The sequence below is a fragment of the Dipodomys spectabilis genome, unplaced genomic scaffold, assembly GCF_019054845.1.
Source record: "Dipodomys spectabilis isolate Male_0828 unplaced genomic scaffold, ASM1905484v1 ptg000046l, whole genome shotgun sequence".
Lineage (NCBI taxonomy): Eukaryota > Metazoa > Chordata > Mammalia > Rodentia > Heteromyidae > Dipodomys > Dipodomys spectabilis.
Window position 1 is genome coordinate 442,209 of NW_024870723.1, and position 23,548 is coordinate 465,756.

The 23,548-nt window shown below is 55.8% G+C and overlaps 1 protein-coding gene across 1 annotated transcript in view; it reads left to right on the forward strand.

The window, feature by feature from the left end:
- The window catches only part of Col27a1 (collagen type XXVII alpha 1 chain), a 131,611-nt gene that overhangs the window by 97,182 nt on the left and 10,881 nt on the right, over window positions 1–23,548 (forward strand). The window contains exons 32-50 of the mRNA XM_042678649.1: window positions 2,774–2,827; window positions 3,288–3,332; window positions 3,449–3,493; window positions 3,724–3,777; window positions 4,684–4,737; window positions 5,639–5,692; window positions 7,488–7,541; window positions 8,362–8,415; window positions 12,118–12,225; window positions 15,369–15,422; window positions 15,528–15,635; window positions 17,788–17,841; window positions 18,595–18,648; window positions 21,300–21,356; window positions 21,484–21,537; window positions 22,049–22,102; window positions 22,385–22,438; window positions 22,960–23,013; window positions 23,091–23,198. Coding sequence (XP_042534583.1) covers window positions 2,774–2,827; window positions 3,288–3,332; window positions 3,449–3,493; window positions 3,724–3,777; window positions 4,684–4,737; window positions 5,639–5,692; window positions 7,488–7,541; window positions 8,362–8,415; window positions 12,118–12,225; window positions 15,369–15,422; window positions 15,528–15,635; window positions 17,788–17,841; window positions 18,595–18,648; window positions 21,300–21,356; window positions 21,484–21,537; window positions 22,049–22,102; window positions 22,385–22,438; window positions 22,960–23,013; window positions 23,091–23,198 — 1,173 coding nt within the window. The remainder of the gene's footprint in view (window positions 1–2,773; window positions 2,828–3,287; window positions 3,333–3,448; window positions 3,494–3,723; window positions 3,778–4,683; window positions 4,738–5,638; window positions 5,693–7,487; window positions 7,542–8,361; window positions 8,416–12,117; window positions 12,226–15,368; window positions 15,423–15,527; window positions 15,636–17,787; window positions 17,842–18,594; window positions 18,649–21,299; window positions 21,357–21,483; window positions 21,538–22,048; window positions 22,103–22,384; window positions 22,439–22,959; window positions 23,014–23,090; window positions 23,199–23,548) is intronic.

A 23,548-nucleotide genomic window follows, 5' to 3' on the forward strand; every position in this document is an offset into this window, starting at 1 on the left:
TGAGACAGCAGGCAAGAGCAGTCCTCAGCCCAGAGGTGGAGGGCGCTCAGGCTACATGGAGGCTCCTCACCTGGGAAAGGTGCCCAGGAAGGCCTTCAAGAGGGCTTCTAGGCAGAGCGCCTGGCTTGGGGGAAGGCATGGTGGGTTTAGGGATTCCTAGTCAGCAGAACACGGAGCAGAGGGATGGAGCCCAGATTTAGCAGGCACTGTGCCAGGCAGAGCCTCAACAGCCATAGCTAAGCTCTCAGGGTAGTGGGGAGCCACAAAGATTTAAGATAAGAGCTGAGCCTGGAGTATTCAGCAGCACTCTGCAAGCTGGGTACAGCTCAGGACACTGACTTTTAGTCCTGGTTCCTCTTGGACCTCAGGAAGCCCGCTTTCCCTTTGAGCCTCTGGTTCTCTCTGCAATGGGCCAGTGACAGAACAACAGACCAGATAGCTTGGCCATAGACATTTAGTAACCTCACAAGAGCCCCTCTACTCCACCCCTCCTAGGCAGTGGGCAGAGTGCCTACCTGTCTTTCTCTCCTTCCTGCACCCCTTTCTCATGAGGGCTGGGCATGACCAGGGTTGTTTTTGTCTCTGCCAAGCCTGATTTGGGCCTGTCTGGAGAGGAGCCCCAGACACGGGCAGACATTGGTCGTGGGGAGTGTGTACGTGAGAGTTGATGCATGGCTTGGACGGAAAGTCAGGCTGCCTTAACTGGAGGTCTGCCCAGCGTATGGGGAAAAGGAGGGTAGATCAGGGAACCCACAGGATCACTGGGGCATGGCCAAAGCCAGTCCTCCATGTATCCATGCACAGCGGGCTAAGGAGACAGGGTGGCTAGTGGCCAAGTGAATCCTCTTCTCTGCAGACAAGTAAATGTGGTCCCATTCCCCCAGGCTGCCTCCCCGCAACACCCCCTCCCCCAATACACATACACATACTTCTCCCTAAGCTTGCCAGGGTCAGGGGTCTCCTAGAGTTTTAAAAGATCTTGTTTTAAGCTGGGTGCTGGTGGCTCACACCTGTAATCCTAGCTACTCAGGAGGATCTGAGGATCGTGGTTCAAAGCCTGCCTGGGCAAGAAAGTCCATGAGACTCTCATCTCTAAATCAACCACCAGAAAACCGGAAGCGGCAAAGTGGCTCAAGTGGTAGAGCGCTCACCTTGAGCTGAAGAGCTCAGGGACAGCACCCAGGCCCAGAGTTTAAGCCCCACGACCGACCAAAAAAAAAACGACAAATCTCGTCTTCTCAAATACCCTGTCCTCTATGCAGCCTTCCTGGCAAGCTCCTCTAGGCAATGACTTGCATACTCCCCTGTGATGGGGACCTCATTCTCACCCTGACCCCCTGAGCAACAGTGAGAGACAGTGATTAAATAAATGGGCATCCATGACGGGTTCAAATGCACACTATCTGTGTGATCACACTCAAATCCACCTCCATGTCTAGCCTGCTTTCTAGTTGGTAAAACAGGATAATAGCTCTATCATTGCTGCTGCTGTTTTTGCTATTATAATTAGATTACAGCCTTTCTCCAAGGACGATTTTGATCCCTGGGGAGAGCTGGGTGCTGTGTGACTCAGGCTGTGTGCCCACACCTCCTGGGCTGTCTCTTTTTAGGTAGGCATGAGCCTCTGTAAGATGGGGACTAGGTCTTGGCCTGTGTCCTAAGATGCCTCATGTCACCATGGCTCTTTTCCTCCTGGGTCTGTGTTCATGAGTAGGGCCTGATGGTGTCCATGCAGATGAGCCTGAACTGCTGGGTGTTCAAGGCAGTGGATAAGTGAGTCTAGTTGTGTGTGTGTGTGTGTGTGTGTGTGTGTGTGTGTGTATGCACGCGCGTGGCACGTGCATATGTACTAGTACTAGGGCTTGAACTCAGGCCCTGGTCACTGTCCCTTAGCTTTGTCACTCAAGGCTGGTGTTCTGCCAGTTGAAACACAGCTCTACTTCTGGCTCTTTAGTTTCCTCATTCCTCCGCAGCCATTCTCTACATGCCCAAACCACCTTGGTCTGGAGGTGTCACAGGCTGGTTCCAGGATACGCTTTGTCCCCCAGCACAGGCCTTTTCCTGCTCTGCCCCCAGAGCAAGCACCGTAGTGCTCCAGGGGCATCTCCAGAGGTTCTGTCCTATCTCTCTCCATGGCAAGGCCCTCGAGGGTGATGCCAACTTGAGGCCTACTAAGGAGCCTTGCACTAGCCTCTTCCTTTGGCAAGGCCTCTGTTCCCACCAGGGACACTGGGATTGGAAGTGGGCTTCACCTGTTCCCAGAACTTCCCAGCTTGCCAAGGACTGAGACCGCTGTCCGAGGAATTAGACTGAACCCAAGGTTCTGAGGGTCAGTGGACAGTGGCCTGGCTCTTGCACAGCTGGCCAGGGAGGGGTCTGCTTCACACATCTGGCTGTGTGGCCCGTCATCCCCGTGCTGTGACTGCTCTAGAGAAGCAGGCAGCAGTACTGGGTGAATACCAGTTTGAGGACCTGGCTGTGTGTGTCTTGGCTCTGGTGTTCAGTCTCCTCTGTGCAATGGGTGGTCTGAGCAGCCCCTCCCACTGGAGTCTCTGTAGACAGGGTTCTTCATGCACAGCTCCTGCAGAGCCATCTCAGGCAGGCACTGCATCCAGTGGGTTGCGCCAAGGGGTGCCAGGTGTGGGAAGGTAGGAGGCTGAACCCAGTCTTGAGCAGGGCAAGCCCCACATTCTGGGTTAGCTCCGCCTTCCTGTTTCTCAGCCCAAGGGAGACCCCTGCCGTCCACTGTGCTAGAATCTTCTTCCTATTCCAGGGCCCACGAGGACCAGATGGACCAGCTGGGGAGCAGGGGTCCAAGGGTCTGAAGGTACTGACCTTGTGGCCTGCTCTTTACACTTTCCTGAGGGTTGGTGGGGGGGGAGGTCAGAACCCCAGCACCAGGGCTCAGCATTCCCACCCCAGACCCCTATGGATAGCAGGGAGTCCCAGAGAGGCTAAGGGCACAGCTCCAGGCCCTCATCCTGTCACCCTCCACTCTGCAAGCCAAGAACAACAGGAAGACAGGGTGGGCCAGAAAGATGCACTCCACTGGGACCCCTGGAGCTGAGGCTACTTCTGCAGCCCCATCAGAAGGAAGAGGACCTTGGTTCTTGACCCAGGGTACTTGTTACTGGGTACCTAACTCCTTCTGGACTTGAGTTTTCCCACCTGTGCAGTGGGGACAGGGGCAAACACGTGGTCTCATGGGTCCCTTCGCTCTTCTGTGGGGTGGATCCCTTCTCTGTGAAGGGTCCTTCCGAGACATTTCCAACCTTCACACCATACAGGGCCCTGCAGGACCTCGAGGTAGACCAGGCCAGCCTGGACAACAGGTATGTCAGACCATGACTATGCCGAACTAGCTGCCTGGCCCCACTCCCTCCATCTGCCCTGTGCTGTGTGCCTCTAATGAGCCCCTGACCCCTACCCCCCGGCCATGTGCTTGCAGGGTGCGGCTGGCGAACGGGGCCACTCGGGCCCACAAGGCTTCCTCGTAAGTAATGCCAGAGCTTTGCGGGTGATGGTGGGGAGGGATCCACAGGTACCCTCATCTTTAGCAGAACCCCATGGTGCTGGTTACCCACCCCTGGTCTCCACACCCCCATCTGTCACACCAGATGCCTTACTGACTTGCTTGAGGTGGGTGGGGGAGAGGGAAAGGAGGCTGACAGGCAGGGTGAGGTAGCCATGAGAAACTGAGGTTCTCTGTTTCTGTCTCTACAGGGCATCCCGGGTCCCTCTGGCCCCCCAGGTGCCAAGGGCCTCCCAGGAGAACCGGTAAGTGTGTTGTCTGTTCCCTCTCTCCTTGCCATCCTTGCCCCTATCAGGTTGACGGAGCTGGACCTCTACTTGGGGTGGGGGCAAGGTAGTCAGACAAGAAGAAGGACTAGAAAAGGACATGCCAGGCTCTGTCACGGATAGGCCAGGCGTCCTGACAAGAGATTTGCATGGGAGGAAGCTCTGGCCTAAGTCTTGGCTGACTTGCTCTGCAGCCTGTTTTCTTGCCAGGAAACTGAGGACAACCACCCTTCCCTTGACATCCTGCTGTAGACATGACATGAGACATGGGTAGTGAGCTCAGCACGGAGAGAGGCAGGAGGGGGGAATGGTGGGGTGGGGGCGGGGGGCAGAGAGAGAATAAAGTAGCAGCTGCTTGAGGAGGGAGCCGTCTTCAGAGACATGGTCATGCTCACATTGAGTCTGTTTTGTCCCAAGGACAGGGCTGTCACTGAGGGGAACAGAGGCACAGTACAGGGACATCTCGGAGGGATGGGTTGGGGGAATCTGAGTGTCAGGGGCAGGGCACCCCTGCAGAGGTTCCTGGAGTTGCCCTTTGACCCCAGTTGGCCAGAGGTGGGCAGGATCATATGGCATTTCCAGAGGTGGCTTTGAGGGGAGAGCAGTATAGAAGAGAGATGGTGTAGAGTGAGCAGGACTCAAGCTTTCTGCATGGGGCGGGGGGTGGGGGGGAAGGGGCACAAGAGTTTGGGGAAGCACAGAGAACAGTGCACTGGGTGGCAGGAAGCCGCAGACAGCTGGAGGTGGCTGTGTGGCCCCAAGATCTGTGGTCCTCTCTATCCCTGCCCCTCACCCCACTGCTACACACTGCATCATCAATCAAGCCTTGGGCCCCAAAGGAGATATAGGCCAGCTTTTCCCAACCATCTATGTATCTGTTTCCAGGGACCTCAGGGACCCCAGGGGCTAGTCGGCCCACCAGGAGAGATGGGACCCAAGGTGAGTGACGAAGGGCTCTTGTTTGTCCCTTGTTACAGCTTTGAGAACATACTAGTCCTCCTCCTCCTGATCCTTCCTTAGCCAGTAGAGATGGCTGGGTCCTCTATGCTATAGCCTGGAGGATGGACACCCAGAAGAGAGAGTAGATCCAGGCTGGGGCACAAGCAGTGGGACTGTTTCTCAGGGCTGAGTGTGATGCGGCCATGCCAGGACCCTGGGAAGGGGGCAGGACACAGCACCTCTTGATTACTTGCATCACTTATGTGCAAAATATCCGTCAGCCATCCCATTCCCCAACTTGCTGAGAAGTATACAGAGAAGTGTATAGAGAAGACCGGAGAGGGAGGCTGCTGAGGGACTGGGAGCTGGGAGCTATGAGCTGGGGGTGGGGAAGGGGGGCAAATAGGCCTTATGCAGAGGAGAAATCTGAACCCTGAGGTTTACACAAGACCACAGCCATGCCAAGGAGATAAGTCAGGACCCCTTCCTGCCCCCATCTCCCTGGCTCCGCTACAAAGAGAAGGGCTCAGAACATCCATTGGCCTTTTCCCCATCCTCATGTGAATCATGAATTTTTCCCCTCCTGCTTGCCAAGAGCCCCTGTGTGGTAAACCACCGTCCTGGGGAAAGAGGGGGGTCCAGCAGCCGCTAGGCTGGGTCCAGCCCCCCTGGTGCCAGCTCCAAACTCCCAGAGACCATAGCTGCTCCCACTTTGGTGTGTTTGCAGTGTGATCTGGGTACAACATTTGCCCTCTTGGGACCTTAGTTAACCCCCTGATCTGTAGGGGACAAGGGGACAGTTCTTGTTCTACAAGAAACCAATGGCATTGTGTGTGTGTGTGTGTGTGTGTGTGTGTGTGTGCGCGCGCACACGCTTGCTTGTGTGTTTTTCCCCCCGCAGGGGCCACCAGGTGCTGTGGGAGAACCAGGCCTTCCTGGGGAAGCTGGGATGAAGGTAAGATGAGATGAAAGATGAGAAAAATGACTTGTTGAAACCAGCTCTCAGCTGGCAACGACATCTTCCATGGGGAAGAGAAATGGGCCTTTCTTGTGCCCAGGATAATGGGGTCTCTGTACTGCTGGCTGGGGAGCGGGGCCTGCTGTGGCCCCAGTGCCACGCTCAGCCATCCTGAGCCCCTGCCTAACAGCATTTTCTCTGGCACCTGCCCTGGCCACCCCTCCCAGACGTGTGATAGCATCTGTATCCCAGCTCCAGTGCCCCTCATTACCTGCTGGGAAACAGGTACCCATTGATACCTGGGCCCCGGGAAGAGCCCCTCCTGGTCCTGCACCCCATGCGGGCCTATGTGCCATGCTGACGCACAGTAAAACCCAAGTCCAGGGGAGCCAGCTTGAGGAGCTGTGGGACTTGGGGCTGAACACTTTCCCTGTGCCCATCTCCCTCCCATGAAGAGGGAGCTGCAACAGGCCTGGCACTGTTAGACCTGGCTTAGCTGTCAGATCCTTTGCTCAGTGAAGAAAAGCACCTGGTATATAAGCAAGGTAAAAGTGGATTATTCCTGTTGAGCCCAAGCTGGGGTTCTGGGATGACCAGGCTGCAAAGCCTGGAAATCCCCAGATGAGAAGGACTTTTGGAGCCCTCTCGGGAGATATAGTCAGACTTCCTTCCTATTGGGATTCTCACCAAGTCTCAAGGAAGAGTTAAAAAAAAAGGTGTTCAGTCAGAGTTGCCATGCTGCAGCTGATGTTTGTGGAGCCAAGCCACCGGGTTTGGATCCTAAAAGTGTCATCCTTCATCAGAGTACCAATGCCCCAGTCTTGGCTTCTTCCATTATCAAAGAACACCTTTCTTCAGGTCATTGGGGAAGTCAAATCGTCTCCATGCGACAAAGTTCTTACTACACCAGTGCATCTTTGGAGCCGAGGAGGGTGATGGTGATGGTAGTGATCATGATGGTGGTGGTGTTGATGAGGACAGTGGTATTGATGATGTGATGGTGGTGGTGAGGGGTGGGGGTGCTGGTGATGGTGATCATGGTGACGGTGGTAATGTTGATGACTAATGGTGGTGGATGATGTTGACAATGCTGATGATGCTGTGATGATAGTAATGGTGGTGGTGGTGGTGGTAGGTGATCATGGTGTTAATGTTGGTGGTGGTAGTGAGTGTGATCATGATGGTAGTGGTGATGGTGGTAGTATGATGGTGATGAAATTGATCTTGGTGATGGCGGTGATGGTAATGATGTGATGGTGGTGGTGGTGGTATTGGTGATGGTGGTGGGAAGGGTGATCATGATGACAGTAGTAGTAATGATATGATCATGGAGGTAAGTGATCATGGTGATGGTGTTGGTGATGACTATAGTAATGATAATGGTGGTGAGTGTGATCTTGATGGTGGCGATGGTGGTGGTGATTGAATGGGTGTGGTGATGATGATGTAATGGCGGTAGTAATGATGGTGGTGAGAGTGATCGTGGTGGTCGTCGTGATGGCGATAGTGAAGATGACAGTGATGGTAATGATGTGATGGTGGTGGTGAGTATGATCGTGTTGGTGACAGGACTAATAGTGGTCATGGTGATGGTGATCCTTCTCTTCTGGCACAGGAGAAACTCATGGGCAGGGCTGACTTGGAACAGGGGCTCTGGTTGGTGTTTTACAATTACTCTCTGGTCATTGAGAAGACATCTCCCCTTTCTGCCCTGAGTCAGAGCCAGAAAGAATGGCAAAGGCCGCAGCACCTGTGCCCCACCCCCATGTGGTTTGTGTTTGGCTTCTTCTAGGGTGACGTCGGGCCTCTGGGCACGCCTGGGGAGCAGGGCCTCATTGGTCAGCGGGTAAGTGGAAACAACTTCATTCTCCTTGGAAAGCCTCAGGGTGTGTGGGCTCAATGGGGAAGGGAAGAGCTTTTTTTTTTTTTTTTTTATTCACGAATCTCGGTTTCCTTGGTTATAGAGATAGACCAAGAATCTCTACATCTTTGTCTGGTCTTCCTTGGTGGCCAACATGTCCACATTTTGTAAGAGGGAAAGGCCACATGGCAAAGAGAAGAGCCTAGAAGCCTGAGATGGAGAGCTTGGCCTGACTTTTGTCCACTGTGCTTGATCAATAGTCTTGGAAGCTGTGTTAGGAAGGTTTTTGAAGGCCCCACTAGAAACTCAGCAGGCAAGAGAAGAGTTGTGCATCAGGCACATTTCTCATAGCACTGAGAGCACAGCAGTGAGTAGCAGAGGGCCTGACTCATGGAACTTGGGTCCTAATGGATCAATTAATGATGTCTGCCACAGGCATAGGAGGAGTAGAATCCACCAGCCTGACACATCTTGGCCATCAGCTCTTAAAGGTGGTGTCAGTCATGTGTTGCAGACAAACAGCAGATACCACGGGCACTTTAGCATTGGACATGCCCCTCAGACAGGTGGTATTGAGGCATATCCAATGGTAAAGCCAACTCCTACCCACTAGGCAGACCCACCACCCCAGTCCAAGCAGCAAGCCCAGATGTCATGTCTAGGCTATCCTTGGGACCAGCAAGATCTGGCCTATGATAATTATGTCGTTCCCCATCCCTGAGGATGTGTACCCCTGTGTGCTTGCCCCATGAGAGAGAGGGAGAGCATCCGGGATCTTCCTCACCTTTCCCTACTACCTTTCTAGGGAGAGCCAGGCCTGGAGGGTGATCTTGGTCCTGCAGGGCCAGATGGATTGAAGGTAAGTGCCCTCAAAGGCAAGGTCTAAGGGGGGGCCTCAGTCTTGGAGGGGGGCTTTCGGGGTACAAGATTGTTCAAGACTCAAGCTTCGTCCAGGCTACCAAGCTCCCTAAAGTACTGAAGTGGGCTGTGGGTCTCATGGAGAGTGATGGGGAGGGTCAGTGGCCAGTGGCCAGGGAGACTGAGTCAGAGGCTCAGTCTTTCACAGCATGACCAGGTTCTGTGCAGATCCCTTTGTGTGTATCACCACCGCCAGTGCCTCAGGTAAGTCCCACTTTTAGGTGAGGAAACAGATTCAGAGAGGTTTAGCAAGTTGTCAGAGAACACACACTAATATTGGCACAAACAGAAAGAACTGAAATCCAGGCCTGTCTGACTCCAAAGCCCAGATCTTTCTGTTCTACCATATACCTGTGCTGAAAGTGAAAAGACTAAGCTGGGCACTGGTGGCTCACATCTGTAATCCTAGCTACTCGGGAGGTTGAGGTCTGATGATTATGGTTCAAAGCCAGCCCCAGGCAGGGAAGTCCGTGACGCTCTTATCTCCAATTAACCACTTAAAAACTGGACGTAGAGCTGTGGTTCAGAATGGTAGAGTGCTAGCTTTGAGCAAAACAGCTCAGGTGACAGCATCCAGGCCCTGAGTTCAAGCCCCACAACCAACAAAAATAGAAAAGGAAAAGTGAAAAGACCGAGACTCTTAGGAAGGTAGAGTGGTGTTTACTCACTCAGAGACTGAGTACGGGGCCTGAAACTCAAACCTATGGCTCATAGTTATATTTGTTGGCTTCAATAAGCCCGTCTACCCCCAACCTGTTCGGGAACCTCCTCTGACTCCCATCTCTACCTGTGGCCTAGGCCTCCCAGGTGCCAGGACTTTCCCCAGGGAGGACCTTTCACACTCTCCCAGTTAATTCCTCACCTCATGTCCTCTTGTCCCTCACCATCTCTCCACAGGATCTCAGATAAGCACCCCCTTCTTTGAGCCTTGACTTCCCCATCTGCAGTCCCCTGCTCCCAATTTACCTCACATGCAACCCTCCCCAGTTTGGGGAGTTTGGCCAGTTTCCTAGGGAGCCTTAGTGACTGGCCCCTACCGGCTCTGGGTGCTTTCTTGAAAGGACACAAGAGCTCCCCCTATTGGCCACCTTTCTACCTGCTGCATCAGTGCACAGGTGCACCTGGGCCAGACCTCAGGAGCCTTTGATGGTCCACCCACAGCTAGTGACCACTGCCACGTGCTGTGCTGCAGTATACCTGCACCCCGAAGGGTGTGTGTGCTTGTGTGTGCCAAGCACCACCCACCTTAAGAACTTGATGGGCAGTATCCCATTATTCTATTCTCCCAGCCCCCTCCCAGCTAGAAACTTCAGTGTCCACATTAAGGTCACATCCCCACCTCCTCATCTCCCTCTGCGTGGCCGTTTTCTGTTCTTGGAGTCTTTGCTGAGTCTAATGCTTGACATCACAGTTGTTCTTCCTCTGCTTTTGCGTAGCCCTGGCTTTATCCTCTTGCATTTCCTCCAACCTTTGGCCTTGAATCAGAGTAGTTGCACTCAGGCATAGCTTCTTTGTTGGTCCTCCCATGAGTACCATTAGGCCATGATGCTCACCCAGGGACTGCCTCTCGGGGAGGCACAGCCTTTGGTGTTTCTTGCATGCTGTATGTCCAATACCTCTTCTGACGGTGGCAGCGTGGGTGCTGGTGGCCAGTAGCATTTCTCCTCCATCTAGTTGCTCATTGAGCATCTACAGGGCTTGTCCCCATCCAGTCCAACGTTGTGGTAGCCCTTGGGCCTCCCTTGACAAGTAAGGAAGCTTGCTGAAGGGTCCTGGCCATTGAGTGCAGTCAGGGGGTGTGGCCTGGAGGTGAGGGAGCTGCTGCCTCCCGTGTGCAGGGCCTGGAAGCTGGGTTCTCACCTGCTCTCTACCCCTGACTTCCTGCCAGCACTGGACGCCTCTGCCTCTCCAAGCCTGTTTTACCCTGTGTAGATTGGAGTGGTTGACTCAAGGCCCTTCTGAATATTGACTGAGGATTCCCCAAGGCTTCCAGAAACCCCTTGAAGCCATTGTTTGTGAGACAACCCGCAGTGACCCTCACCCAACTGGCTAGGAGCAGGCTGCGGGCTTTTCATCTCCCCATACTTACTGCCTGGCCACTTTGCTGCCACTGAATGCTGGGATAGCAGGTGGCCAGGGACGGCAAATCAGGAATGGCCTCCAGGAGCCCCAGGAGTCTGCGAGAAAGCCACTGGGGCCAGCCCCCATCTCCATACCATTTCCGCCTCGCTCTGTGGCATGGGCAGCTGTGGTGGGAAGGGACCTCGGAGAGCAGCCTGGTGATCTGGAATCTCTGCACCAGCCACACCGCTCATCTCTGTCCCCTTCTCCTGTGTGGTCTGTGGATGCCGAATGACTGATATTGCCCCAGGGTGGGCCATAGATAGCCCAGAGCTTCCTATGCCAGCCTCCAGCAGGCTGAGCCAGCCCTCAGGAGGAGCCTGCAGCAGTGGAGTTCATGAACGTCAGAGCTGTCTGGAGCCCAGCTCCAGCTCCGTCCCCTCTGGGAGCCGCTCTCTACCCTGCATGCCCCGTGACGACATCAGTGTCCCCTGTCATGTGTGATGCCACACTCTGATTTCCCAGACTGCTCTGCGGCCCTTCCCCTCCGGTGTGCCTGGACTCATGCTCTCTTCCTCTTCCGGCCTCCCTGAGCTGGCATTGCTGAGCCACGTGGGGATTTGCCATAGGCCCTGCCCACACGGCCCTTGATGCACACCTCCCTGCCTGAAGCAGCACTGCCTGAACTTGAACTTCACCTGCCCACCTGCCACACAGAAGACGGCTAGGTGCAGGACCACGCAGGGAGACGTCTGTGGTTGTTTTGAAGCCCTGTACGAAGGGAGAACCATGGAACACCTGTACCTTTGGCTCTCCAAACCCATGACAGGGGTCCACTTGCACAGACAGACCCTGGAGTTCCCAATCCTGTGAAGACCTTGTGGCATCCACCCCCTCCACCCCTTACCTTTCCAGAGAGCTTCCCTCACTAACCGCTTACAGTGAACTGGCCAGTGTCTATTCCCGGCTACAGATTTCAGCCCTACTGCGAGGAGGTGGGGGGACTGGAAGCTAGATCACTGCACAGCTCTGCCTCACTTTCCCTGTCTGTGAAATGGGCCCAAGAGTAGGCTTTCAGGAGCACACACTAAGTCGGCGAGCACAGACAGAGTGCGGTTCAGGTAGGGGAAAGAGTGAGTGCCACACACCATCCACTGGTCAGAGAAAGCATCCTCCTGGCCACAGCACCGCCATGCAGAGCAACGGTGACCACAGGAAGCAGGCTGACCCGGGGCCTTGCGCCCTAGCGGCCTCGCTCACCACGGAACAGCTCCTTCACCCGGCATGCCTGCACTGGCCTGCTACATGGCGGCCGGCGGTTCCTCCCTATCCATCATTATCACTGGAAACTGCAAGCAAGGATCCAAAAGGCAACTCTGGTTTTAAGAGATCCCATGGGGACATGAGCCCCCATGCCAGCCCCAGCCTTTCAGCAGCTCTGGGGAACACCAGAGACCCTGGCTGGGAGGTGGAGGGGCAGGGAAGGCGGCCTCTACATGCCTTCGGAGATTTGGGGTTCTTATGAGCCTGGTGATTCATCTGTTCTCTCTGTCCTCCTCCTTTTCTTGTTCTCCCAACTCAGGGGGACAGAGGCGACCCAGGGCCTGACGGTGAGCGTGGTGAGAAAGGCCAGGAGGGGCTGAAGGGTGAGGACGGCCCCCCCGGGCCTCCGGGGATCACCGGCATCAGGGTGAGTGTTCAGGCCGCTGCCCACACTGGGGCCGTGGGCTCAGCAGACATGCGCGCTTTCCTGCACCACCTACACAGTCCTCTATGAGAGGTCCTCCTCTGCCAAGGAGTTTGACTCAAAACGAGTCTTGTCTCTCTTACTCTGCCTTCCAGGGATCCCTCCACACCCTCAAAATAACCTTTGCTCCCTGCACAAACCTGGCTCCTGTGTCCTTACCTACCTGTGCATCCAGTCACATGCACCCACCCATGCTGTTTTCCTGAGCTCTGTAGACAAACCATGTTTCTCACCCCTGGGCCTTTGCACGTGCTCATCCCCCTGTCTGGGACTCCTGCTCTTTCTTGTTCCCCTGTCATCTGCTGCACTCTGAATTCCTTCAGCTGTCACGATAGACAGCACCTACACCAGAAAGCCAGCCCTGACCCCAAGCTAGGCCTTGGGCCTCCAGGACCATTTGCCTAGTACACTAGCTCTGTTTGTTTAGTTCTTCCCTCACACCCTTACACAACTATGTTCCCCTGAGATTGAATCTGACCCCCTGCCCTTGAGGTACCCAGGGAAGGACAGGGCTGCCCTGTTTCTTTGTCTACACATGCCCTGCTCAGCACTCTCCCGCGTGTTCCTTCTTTGATGGGGATGCAACCCCAAGGACTTAGAGAATCAGAGAGGCAGGGGAAACTACCCAGGGCCACACAGTAACGAATAACAGAGCTGCTTAAGATTTCAGGGCCCGGGCAGGGGGCCGTGAGAATGGCTGGGCGGCAGGTAGAAGGCATATTTGGTTGTCATGGAATCTGACTCCGTAGTGGGGCCGGGTGGAATGGGATGTGTGTGGCCTGGGACCATGGAGACAAGCCGCCCCAGTGAGGGCCTACGGGCATCCACCCTGAGCCAGCTGGGCACAGGACCCTGCCGCGGCAGCCGGTCTCCCTGGCCAGACATTTCCTTCGGCCCCTTGCCCCCCGCCTGCCCTGGCCGGGCTGAGATTTGTGTTGTTTCCCGTACTTCATTCAGCCTGCTCTGGACATTCTTTTTCCCTCCGGAGTGTTGAAATGACTAACTTGGAACCGAGCCAAATTAGCAGGCAACAAAACTGCTGTGGGAAAATATGCCTCCTAAAAATAGAATTGAAGCGCTAAGCTGTCTCGGTAGCCAAGACAGAGTGAGATCCCCACACAGCTAGAGGAGGAGACGGGCCGTGCACACACACGTTCCCTGACGGAGGCTTCCCCTTGCTCAAAGTCAGCCCTGGGCCCACGCGTACCAGGGGGAGTTCCGCGGAGCAGAGCTGGCTCCCTGGTCCCTTGCTGCGTGGCTTTTCCTTTGCCTCCTGCCCTCTCTGGTCTCTGGAGGCCATGGTGATGGTGGCGGCGGCGGTGGGGACAGGGGTGGCGATGGGGGTGGTTGTGATCATGAGCCGGTGACCATGGTGGTGGAGGGGTGATGATGGTGATGGCGACCATGATGCTGGGCAGTGGCGTGGTGGCGGTGGTGCTGATGGGGTTGTGCTGGCATGGTGGCTGGGTCAGGGCTGGTGTCTTGTCACTCCCAGTCCTCCTGGTTCAGCTTGGCACGAGTCTCTCGAGGCTGTGAGGGCCTGGGAAGGGTTCAGGGACCTGGGTTTTCCTTTCACCTGTGTCTCCAGCCTCGGTTTCCCGTCCTCAGGACTCCGGGGTTATGTGTCACATGATGCCACATGTGTCTGTACGGGGACGGGCGGCCTCACGAAGTCACACTGTCTCAGTTGCACACGCGTGCTCCCAGGCTTGCACGCTCACAAGGTGCCTGAGCCATCCCCATCATTAAGTGATGTGTGGCGATACACACTTCGGGCCCGGCAAGTCTCCGACCCAGCCGGAGGGAGCCGTCGGGACAGTGGGTGCCCTGTCCCTGGGCAGACCTGGCTCTGCCCCTCTGACCCCACGCCCAGTGCTTCAGTGCCCACTGGCCTTTCCTCCAACAAGAGGTCGGTCAGCTGCTGCTGTCGTCTCCGTCCGGCAAGTTCTTCTAGCCAGTTAGAGCGCCCCCAGGCCAAGTCTCCAACCAGCAACGCGCCTCAGTGTCTTTAGACCTAACCCCCTCCTCCCAACACCGTGTGTTAGAAAACTGGAAGCGAAAGGAACAGGCAAGAACCGGTTATTGAGGCACAGCGGGGGGCAAGCAACCTTTCCTTGGGAAGAAGGTGGGGTTGGAGTTAGGCTTTTATGGAGTCTGAGCCAGGACACAAAGGTTATGGAAAAGGTTATTAGGGCTGGGGGAGGTAGAGGCTTTCAGTTAGGCCCACAATGGAATGTGTACGGCCAGGCTTAGGTCCGATTGCCCTGCCTGTGTCAGGCACGTTCGTGCATACCTGGGCTTTTGTCTGAATTCCGTGTGCACCTGGATAATAGGGTGGAGGTGTCAATCCTTCACCACTGAGCTCAAAGCGGGGCTTATGTAGCGGAGCACACAGCAGCAGCCTGACCCGCAGTGAAGGCTGTGAGGATGGTTAGTGTTTGACCATGTTTAGTGTTTTACTACGGAGAAAGCAAGAGAACTTGACATTGCTCAGCTTGGCACTGCCTGTTAGGAACAGAGTCCGCCATGTATGGGATTTAAAATTCTCTAGTAGCTACCTTTTATAACAATAAGAAGAGACAGGGGAAGTTCATTTTAATATCCTATTTCCCTCAACCCACGAGGTCCACAATATTATTTCAGCATGAAATTGATAGTAAAAATTCACCAAGAAGAGCTTTTACCTTTTCTATTTTGCACTAAGTCTTTCAGATCCAGTGAGTATTTCTCCTAACAGCACCCCAGTTCCGATGAAAATTCTTACTGGAAATACTTGATCTGTGTGTAGCTTTCATATAATGTATAGAAAACGTAAGCCGGGTGCTCGTGGCTCACGCCTATAATCCTAACTACCCAGGAGGCTGAGATCTGAGGATCATGGTTCAAAGCCAATCTGGGCAAGAGACTCTGTGAGACTCTAATCTCCAACTAAGCAACAAAAAAAGCTGAAAATAGAGCTTATGTGGAAGAATGCTAGCCTTGAGTTAAAAAGAAAGGCAAGGTCTGAAGAGCCAGGGGCAGACGTGTCGTGTCTCATAAATGTGCCTTGATTGCCTCCGTTCTTTTCTTCCCTTGTCCCCCCTCAGGGTCCAGAAGGAAAACCAGGGAAGCAGGGTGAGAAGGGCCGGACTGGGGCCAAGGTAGGTCCGCTGTCTTGCTGTGATGGTTCGAGACCCTCCTCCCGCGTCCCTTCCTCACACACCCTCCGGCAGGGCTGCTGACAGCCTGTTCTTCTCCCACCGCAGGGTGCCAAGGGCTACCAAGGACAGCTGGGTGAGATGGGCGTCCCTGGAGACCCAGGACCCCCAGGGACCCCAGGCCCTAAGGGGGCCCGAGGCAGCCTGGGACCCACGGTGAGGACGCTGGCTGAAAAGGGAGTCAAGCACGGCATAGAGGGGACCCAGAGAGGAAGGGAGCAGCAGGCATCTCTGTAAGGCCACTTCCACCCCAGCTGGTAGCTGATGCCCCCCTTGCTCAGTCCCAGCCGCCTCATTTTAATCATGGGTGTCATGACAAAAATGTGCATCCTGCTGGGCGCTGGTGGCTCACGCCTGGAATCCTAGCTGCTCAGGAGGCTCAGATCTGAGGATTGCAGTTGGAAGCCAGCCCACGCAAGACAGTTTGTGAGACTCTTATCTTGAATTAGCCACCAAAAAACCAGAAATGAGACTGTGGCTCAAAGTAATAGAGCACTAGCTTGAGCAAAAAACAACAACAAAAAAGCTCAGGGACAGCACCCAGGTCCAGAGTTCAAGCCCCATGACTGACCCACCTCCCGAAAACAAAAGAATGTGCAGTGTGCATCCCCTCTGAACACACCAGATAGACAAACAGACAAAACAGTTGCTGCCATGTGAAGGGCCCTCCCTTGGAGGCAGTGAAAAGCCCAGACTGTTGGGGACAGTGTGAGGTTCTTGGGGACAGTGTGAGGTTCTTGGGGACAGTGTGAGGTTCTTGGGGACAGTGTGAGGTTCTTGGGGACAGTGTGAGGTTCTTGGGGACAGTGTGAGGTTCTTGGGGACAGTGTGAGGTTCTTGGGGACAGTGTGAGGTTCTTGGGGACAGTGTGAGGTTCTTGGGGACAGTGTGAGGTTCTTGGGGACAGTGTGAGGTTCTTGGGGACAGTGTGAGGTTCTTGGGGACAGTGTGAGGTTCTTGGGGACAGTGTGAGGTTCTTGGGGACAGTGTGAGGTTCTTGGGGACAGTGTGAGGTTCTTGGGGACAGTGTGAGGTTCTTGGGGACAGTGTGAGGTTCTTGGGGACAGTGTGAGGTTCTTGGGGACAGTGTGAGGTTCTTGGGGACAGTGTGAGGTTCTTGGGGACAGTGTGAGGTTCTTGGGGACAGTGTGAGGTTCTTGGGGACAGTGTGAGGTTCTTGGGGACAGTGTGAGGTTCTTGGGGACAGTGTGAGGTTCTTGGGGACAGTGTGAGGTTCTTGGGGACAGTGTGAGGTTCTTGGGGACAGTGTGAGGTTCTTGGGGACAGTGTGAGGTTCTTGGGGACAGTGTGAGGTTCTTGGGGACAGTGTGAGGTTCTTGGGGACAGTGTGAGGTTCTTGGGGACAGTGTGAGGTTCTTGGGGACAGTGTGAGGTTCTTGGGGACAGTGTGAGGTTCTTGGGGACAGTGTGAGGTTCTTGGGGACAGTGTGAGGTTCTTGGGGACAGTGTGAGGTTCTTGGGGACAGTGTGAGGTTCTTGGGGACAGTGTGAGGTTCTTGGGGACAGTGTGAGGTTCTTGGGGACAGTGTGAGGTTCTTGGGGACAGTGTGAGGTTCTTGGGGACAGTGTGAGGTTCTTGGGGACAGTGTGAGGTTCTTGGGGACAGTGTGAGGTTCTTGGGGACAGTGTGAGGTTCTTGGGGACAGTGTGAGGTTGTAACAAGGAGGCTCCCCGGTGGAAACACAGCCACAGATTTAGGGTACAGTGTATATCAGGTTCCCAGATACCTCGCGGAGTAGCCCAGGGGCTCGGGGGTGACCAGTGGGGCTGAAAAGGTTGACCTGGTGGCTCTGAGCCCTGCCATGCTGGCAGGAACCTCTACGATGCCCATGGTGGAGACACTCCCACCATGGCCGATACCCTGTCAATCACTTGGCACTATCTGTGGGGGCAGGGAGGCAATACATGGCATCATTTAGGCAGTGCTCCTCTTCCCCCCCTACCTCCACCCCAAGTCCCAAATAGTCTCATGAGCACAGGTAATAGCTGTAGTAGAAGGATTGGGAAAGGATGTCTTGTCTATATTATCTTCGTTTTTAGTGACACTGATAGAACTTTGGGTCCATGAAATTTCAATTGGGTAGCAGCTCCGTTTAAGTCATACCTGTGTCCACGAACCACCAGAGTTGGGAGAAGGGAGGGCTGGGGGGGCACAGAAAGAGAAGGCGGGGGATCCTACTAGTTTTCCACCTGCTGCTCCTTGGGCAGTGGAAGGGGTGCCAGGCTGCTGGGGAGAATGTTGCTGCTGTGAACCACACACACCAATGAGGGTCTTCTCCTTTCCCAGGGTGCTCCAGGACGGATGGGGTCCCAGGGAGAACCTGGACTGGCTGGTTACAATGTAAGTTCCCCCACCCCTCTCTGGAACTCTGTCCCAGAGCCCCCTCCCAGCTGTGTGTGACCCCTGGGGCATGTAGGGTACCATGGATGGTGGAGGAGGGTGGCAGGCACAATGCCACCCCCAGTCCCAAGCCTTCCTTCCTATGCTGTTGGGTGTTCCGGATGCCTAGTGTCACAGCGCCCCCTGTGGAAGAAGAGACCAGCCTAGGCCTGAGGAGGATGTACCCCATGGATGGTCCCTCCTTAGAAGTGGCTGAGCTGCCCCTTGTTCCATACCAGATAGACCCAGCTTCAGAGAGGCTAGGACTGGTCAGAAAGGGAAACTGAGGCTCAAGGCTGTTAGAGCTCATGGTGAGGCCTGGGAGCTTGCAGTGTTGGAGAGTGAAGTCTGAAAGAGTCCTATGAGGGAGGAAGAGAAAGGAAACAAGAACAGGCCAAGGAACCCGGGAGGGGGGGGAGGGGGGGGGAGAGAGAGGAGGCCAGGCCCAGGAGCCACTGGCTCCTATAACAGGGCAGCACAGCAGAGCCCCAGCCACTCAAGTAGGCACACCCCATGGAGTGGGGGAGGCGAGGAGGGACCTGAAAGACCTGTCTAGAAGGCCAGGACCCACGAGACACAGGGTTTGTTGAACCACAGAGCAAATTGGGACAGACCCTGGAGCCCCTGTGTCCAGCCCCACTGTGTGCAGCTGAGTTCCTGTCCTCTGTTCGAGTCCTCGCTTGCCCCTCACCTCTCCGTTTTGTTTATCTGCAGGGACACAAAGGTGTTGCAGGACCGCTCGGGCCTCCTGGGCCAAAAGGAGAGAAGGTAGGTGTTTGGTCTCAGGGAGGCAGATGGACCATGCTGTATGTGGGGTCCTTGTGCCAGAAGTAGCTTGGAAGGCTCAGGACGGCTTGTACCTGCTCACCCCACGGTTGCCTGGAGCCAGCCCTGAGGTCAGAGCCCCCAAGGCCTAATGTGCTATGAGATGCATTCTCATCACTATGTGTCATCTCTGCCTGGACCTGGGGCAAAACTGATCCATCCCTGCCCTTTGGGGCTCTGGGTCACTCAGAAGAAATGGATATCCATCATATATTGGCCAAGACTGTGTCATCCCTGCAAACACTGGCATTGCGCCTTGCATGTGGATGAGGTCACCCAGAGTGAGCCAGAAGGAATGCCAGGGACAGGTGAGGGCTTGAGAAGGAGCCGGCACTGCCAGGCATGGAGTGCCCGCCAGCTCAGCCTTCCTCACCCTCCCCGCGTCTCGCAGCTCAGACGCCCTCTAGTGGGCCTCAGCCTGCCGAGTCAGCTCGCCACTCACTGAACCCCACTGTGGGTGAGTCATGTTGGCTTGGTTTTCCTGTCCCATGGCCCCTCCTCCTGCCTGGAGGGGTGCAGACCCATGTCTAGGCCCTGACACAATCCATAGGAGGCCACTGAAAATGCCACTTCATGCCTCCTCAGCCCTTGGAGCCTGCAGGGGCTAGCACAGGGGTAACAATCCCCAAAGCTCAGTGGAGCTAATGAGCCCCAGGACCAGAAGTGGTGCTAGTGGCTGTGAGAATGTCCCCATCTTCCCAGTGGGTGAGTGTTATGTCATTCATGCTGAGCCCGACAGTATGTGTGTCCACACGCTCTCAGCCACGAGGTCCTATTACATCCTCGTTCATTCCTTGGCTTCCTAGACTAGTATGTTCCAGGCCCGGGACCGCTGCCCAGCCCAGCTCCAAAATAGAAACCCAATCATGCATTGCTTAGTGACAGGGATTATAAGAACTGCCATGTTCAGGGATTTCATCTTTGTGGGAACAGCCTACAGAGTATGGACACAAATGAAGACAGACATCCGGTCACCGGATGACATACCCCATGGGAACACCGCCATGGTGGTGGCTCATGACTGTCCCCTGATGACCAGCTCACCACAGGCTGGACAGTGTTTGGAGGGAGGGCAGGCTGCTGAGGGCTGGGGAGAGGGGAGTTCTCCCCCCAGCCCTCACCTCAACCCCAGCCCGAGGCTGCCATAGACATGAGAGGTGGGGACATGCCGGTGGTGGCAAGGTGCCTGTTGGGGGTGATCTGGAGGGCTGGTTTTGAACTTTGGTTCCTAAGTGGCCTTATCTGAGATCCTGCCTTCCTGGGGCCTCAGTTTCCCCATCTGTGAAGTGGAGACAGCAGCTTAGCAGCAATAAGGCAGCTATACAGAGTCTTGACTAAGTGCCTGGCACACAAAATATAGGTAAACCCAGGCTCCTGGCCCAGTGCAGCCCCGCCCCCAGGCACCTGCCATCCCCACAGTAGGACTGAGAGATGAATCATCAAGCCAGGGGCAGGAGAGAGAGTGCCATTCCCTAGGCCATCCCTTGGGTTCACAACTGGTTCTGGGCTTGGACCGAGTCCTGCTGAGCCCCAGCCAAGGTGGCCTGGTGCCACACCTTAGCCTCCCTGGCCAAGCAGTGCTCTAGGCCCAGACAGTTCACTGTCTCCTGTTCCCTAGGGCTGCCTCCCATCTCTGAGGGCCACAGGGGGGCTCAGGTGCCCTTGCTAGAATCCCTTGGCCAGAATAGCTCACAGGAGAGGTGATACCAGTTTCCTGGGATTTGAGTCTCTTCGGCCCTGAGGGCTATCCTGTGTTGTTCTGCTTAAATCTTTCTCATGGAAGGGGGAAACAGGCATGGGTCCTGCAGCAGGACCAGGGCCTAAGCTGGCCTCTCCCTCCATCCCATCCTGGCCACATGTGTGTGACACATGGCCACTGTCATCACTATTATTATTACAGTTGCAATTTCAGTGGCTGTCCACCGGGTCATTCTCGCAGGCAGCCACTGGCCAGGGGTCCACGGTGCCTTCCAGAGCATTCTTGGCTGAAGAGTACAGCATCACCAGGCATCCTGCCGTGCTAGGCACCAAGGAAATTGTCATATAGATGAGACCCCGGCTGCTGAGAATCACTTGGTGATCCCAGGCCTTCTCTGGGGCTCCTGAGGAAGACCAGGGTCCTCAGACATTTCCTTTCTCCCAGCCAGGACCACAGAGCAGCTCCCACGGTCTCCCCAGGCCTCATGCCCAGCGCAGTGAAGGAGCTGTGTGGAGCTCGCTGCTCTGCTCTGCCCCATCATGCCCACCAGTGCTGGGCACTGTGCACATTCATCACTCAGCTATCATTCCCCTCCTCTCCCTCACTGGGAGAAGGGGTGCAGAGTCTGGTGGGAACATTGTGGGTTCCCCAGCAGGTTCCATGTAGAGCGAGGTGGACCCTCTGATGCCCAGATCTTATTTGGGGGGGCTGGGCTGGCATGCCCAGTGGTATAAGGTATAGAATGCCTGTCTCCCCTGTCCAGGTGCCACCTTCTCCTGAGTCTTTTCTCTTTTTCCCTCTTTCTCTCTCTTTCTGGCCTCCATCTCCTGTCTCCTGGTAAAAGCCCAACTCCCCAGGGTAGGCCTTTTGTCTAAAGTTGGTTCTGTGTCCGCAGGGGGAACAGGGTGAGGACGGCAAGGCCGAGGGGCCCCCTGGGCCACCTGGAGATCGGGTAAGGCCCCTTCCATCTTCTGGGTTGTGTGGGGTCCCAGGTGGAGCCTGGACCTCCAGCTGTGTGGACCTGGGCAGCAGGCAAGAGGAGGCTGTAGAGCCCCACTGACTGTGTTGTCCTTGTTCAGGGACCTGTGGGTGATCGTGGAGAGCGTGGGGAGCCCGGGGACCCTGGATACCCTGTAAGTATCGAAGCTCCGTGGGTTGGCAGGATCAAGAGTGACATAAGAAAGGGAGGCCAGCTTGTATTAGGTCACATGCCCGTCCCCTCCCTGCACCCCCAGTGCCTGGCCACAGTCATATCATATCCCTACAGAGGGCAGACTTCCATCCCTATAGCAAGAAGAGGCTGAAATCTTCCTGAGGAACAGACAGGGAGGCTGAGATGTCCAGCTTCGGGTAGTGTCTGCTGGCAATTTCCTCCTCAGGTGGCCCTTCCTTCTGAAAGCCTCAGTTTCCCCATTTGTGGTTGAGAACAGCCCTCCCAGTAGAAGCAGTGACAAGCCATTGGACACACTGGGCTTCCCCGCCCCCTGCCCCCCCCCCCACCGCCACCGCAGCCGCTTCCAAGCAGGAAACAGAGTCAGAGAGATCACGACATGGCCAGGAGGAATAGGAGCCTCCAGGGCTCTTGCCGTAGCCCCCAGGCCCCTCCAAGATGGATGGTCTTACCTCTTTCTCCTTGGCTTCCAGGGACAAGAGGGTGTTCAAGGCCTCCGAGGAAAGCCAGGCCAGCAGGGCCAACCCGTGAGTGTGACTTCCTGTCCAGCGTCCTCTTATGCCCCCAGAGGGGGAGGGGGATAGAGCAGTGGGAAAAGAACTGGTCCCTTTAAGGCTTAAAGGGACCTGCTCTGCAGGCCCTGGGGAGGCAGCCCCTTCTGGTTTCTCCTGTCCTCACCCCTGGGGCTCCTCCCCAGAGTCTGCACCCCCAAACCCCTCCCCACCCCTCCCCCTCCAGGCGGAGACTGACCACCCTTCCCCGGGAGAGAATCCTGGGGCTGCCTTGCGTCATCTCACCTTGGTTTGCAGGGGCATCCGGGACCCCGGGGGAGGCCGGGACCCAAAGGATCAAAAGGCGAAGAGGTGAGAGGTTTGGGTGTTCACCAGGAGGCTGAGGTGGGGAGAAAGTCTGGCTCCAGGTCACATGGCAGACCCAAAGCAGAGCTGGAAACAGCCAAGCTCCAACGGACATCTCATAACCCATCGTTCTGAGGCTCCGGGAACGGAACTGCTCATCTGATGCCACCCAAGGGGCCTTGAACTCGGGGCAGCCATGAGCCAAATATAACCTGCCCACTATACCACCATTGTGACAGAAAAACAGAAGGGGAGTGAGGGTCTGCAGAAAGACCAGCGGGCAGGCCCTGGACTCTAGCTCTGAGCAGTGCCCATGACTGGGTGGTGGCCAAGGCAGGAACACAGGACCCCGAGCAATGCGGGGTCACAGGCAGCCCTGGGCTTTGAGGCCAGTGTGCTCAGCGCTCTTGCAAGTCAGACACTCACTTAGGGCACAAGGTCCTCCTCCAACCTCCCTCCAGGGCTCCTCCAACCCTGCTCCTCCTCTAGGCAGCCTCCCACATGTGGCCTTGCTTTTGTTTTCCCAGGGTCCAACTGGAAAGCCAGGCAAGGCTGGGGCTCCAGGCCGGAGGGGGATGCAGGTGAGTGATGGCTGCCTCCTTCCCACCTACCTCCTGCCCTTTCCCAGAATCCCTCACGGGCTTCTTATGTACCCTAGGGGCCACAGGGGCTGCCTGGACCCCGGGGCGTGGTAGGGAGACAGGGCCCTGAGGGCATCGCTGGACCAGATGGACTTCCTGGCAGGGATGGCCATGCAGGACAGCAGGTGAGCCGGACTGGCTGAGGTCAGGGATACTTCCACGAGCCAGAGGGGCTCTAGTTGGGAAAATGAGATGGGGCAGAATGAGCATGGACAGACAGACTGTTCCTGGGATGCGGGGAGGTAAGCGGTTACCTCATCCTTTGGGACCTGGGAGTACAGGCTTCTCCCGGCCTGCCCTTGATGCCAGAGCTCGGGCTACTGAGCTCATCCCCTGACTGGTAGGCGAATGGAGCCCTTGTGTTTAAGGTCCTCCCTGTCCTCACTCACAGACCCTCAGCTCGCCTCACCTGCCCCTCACCCACCTCAGCCAGCTTCCTTCCCTCCTGGCCCCATGGTTCACTCAAGCCCCAAGC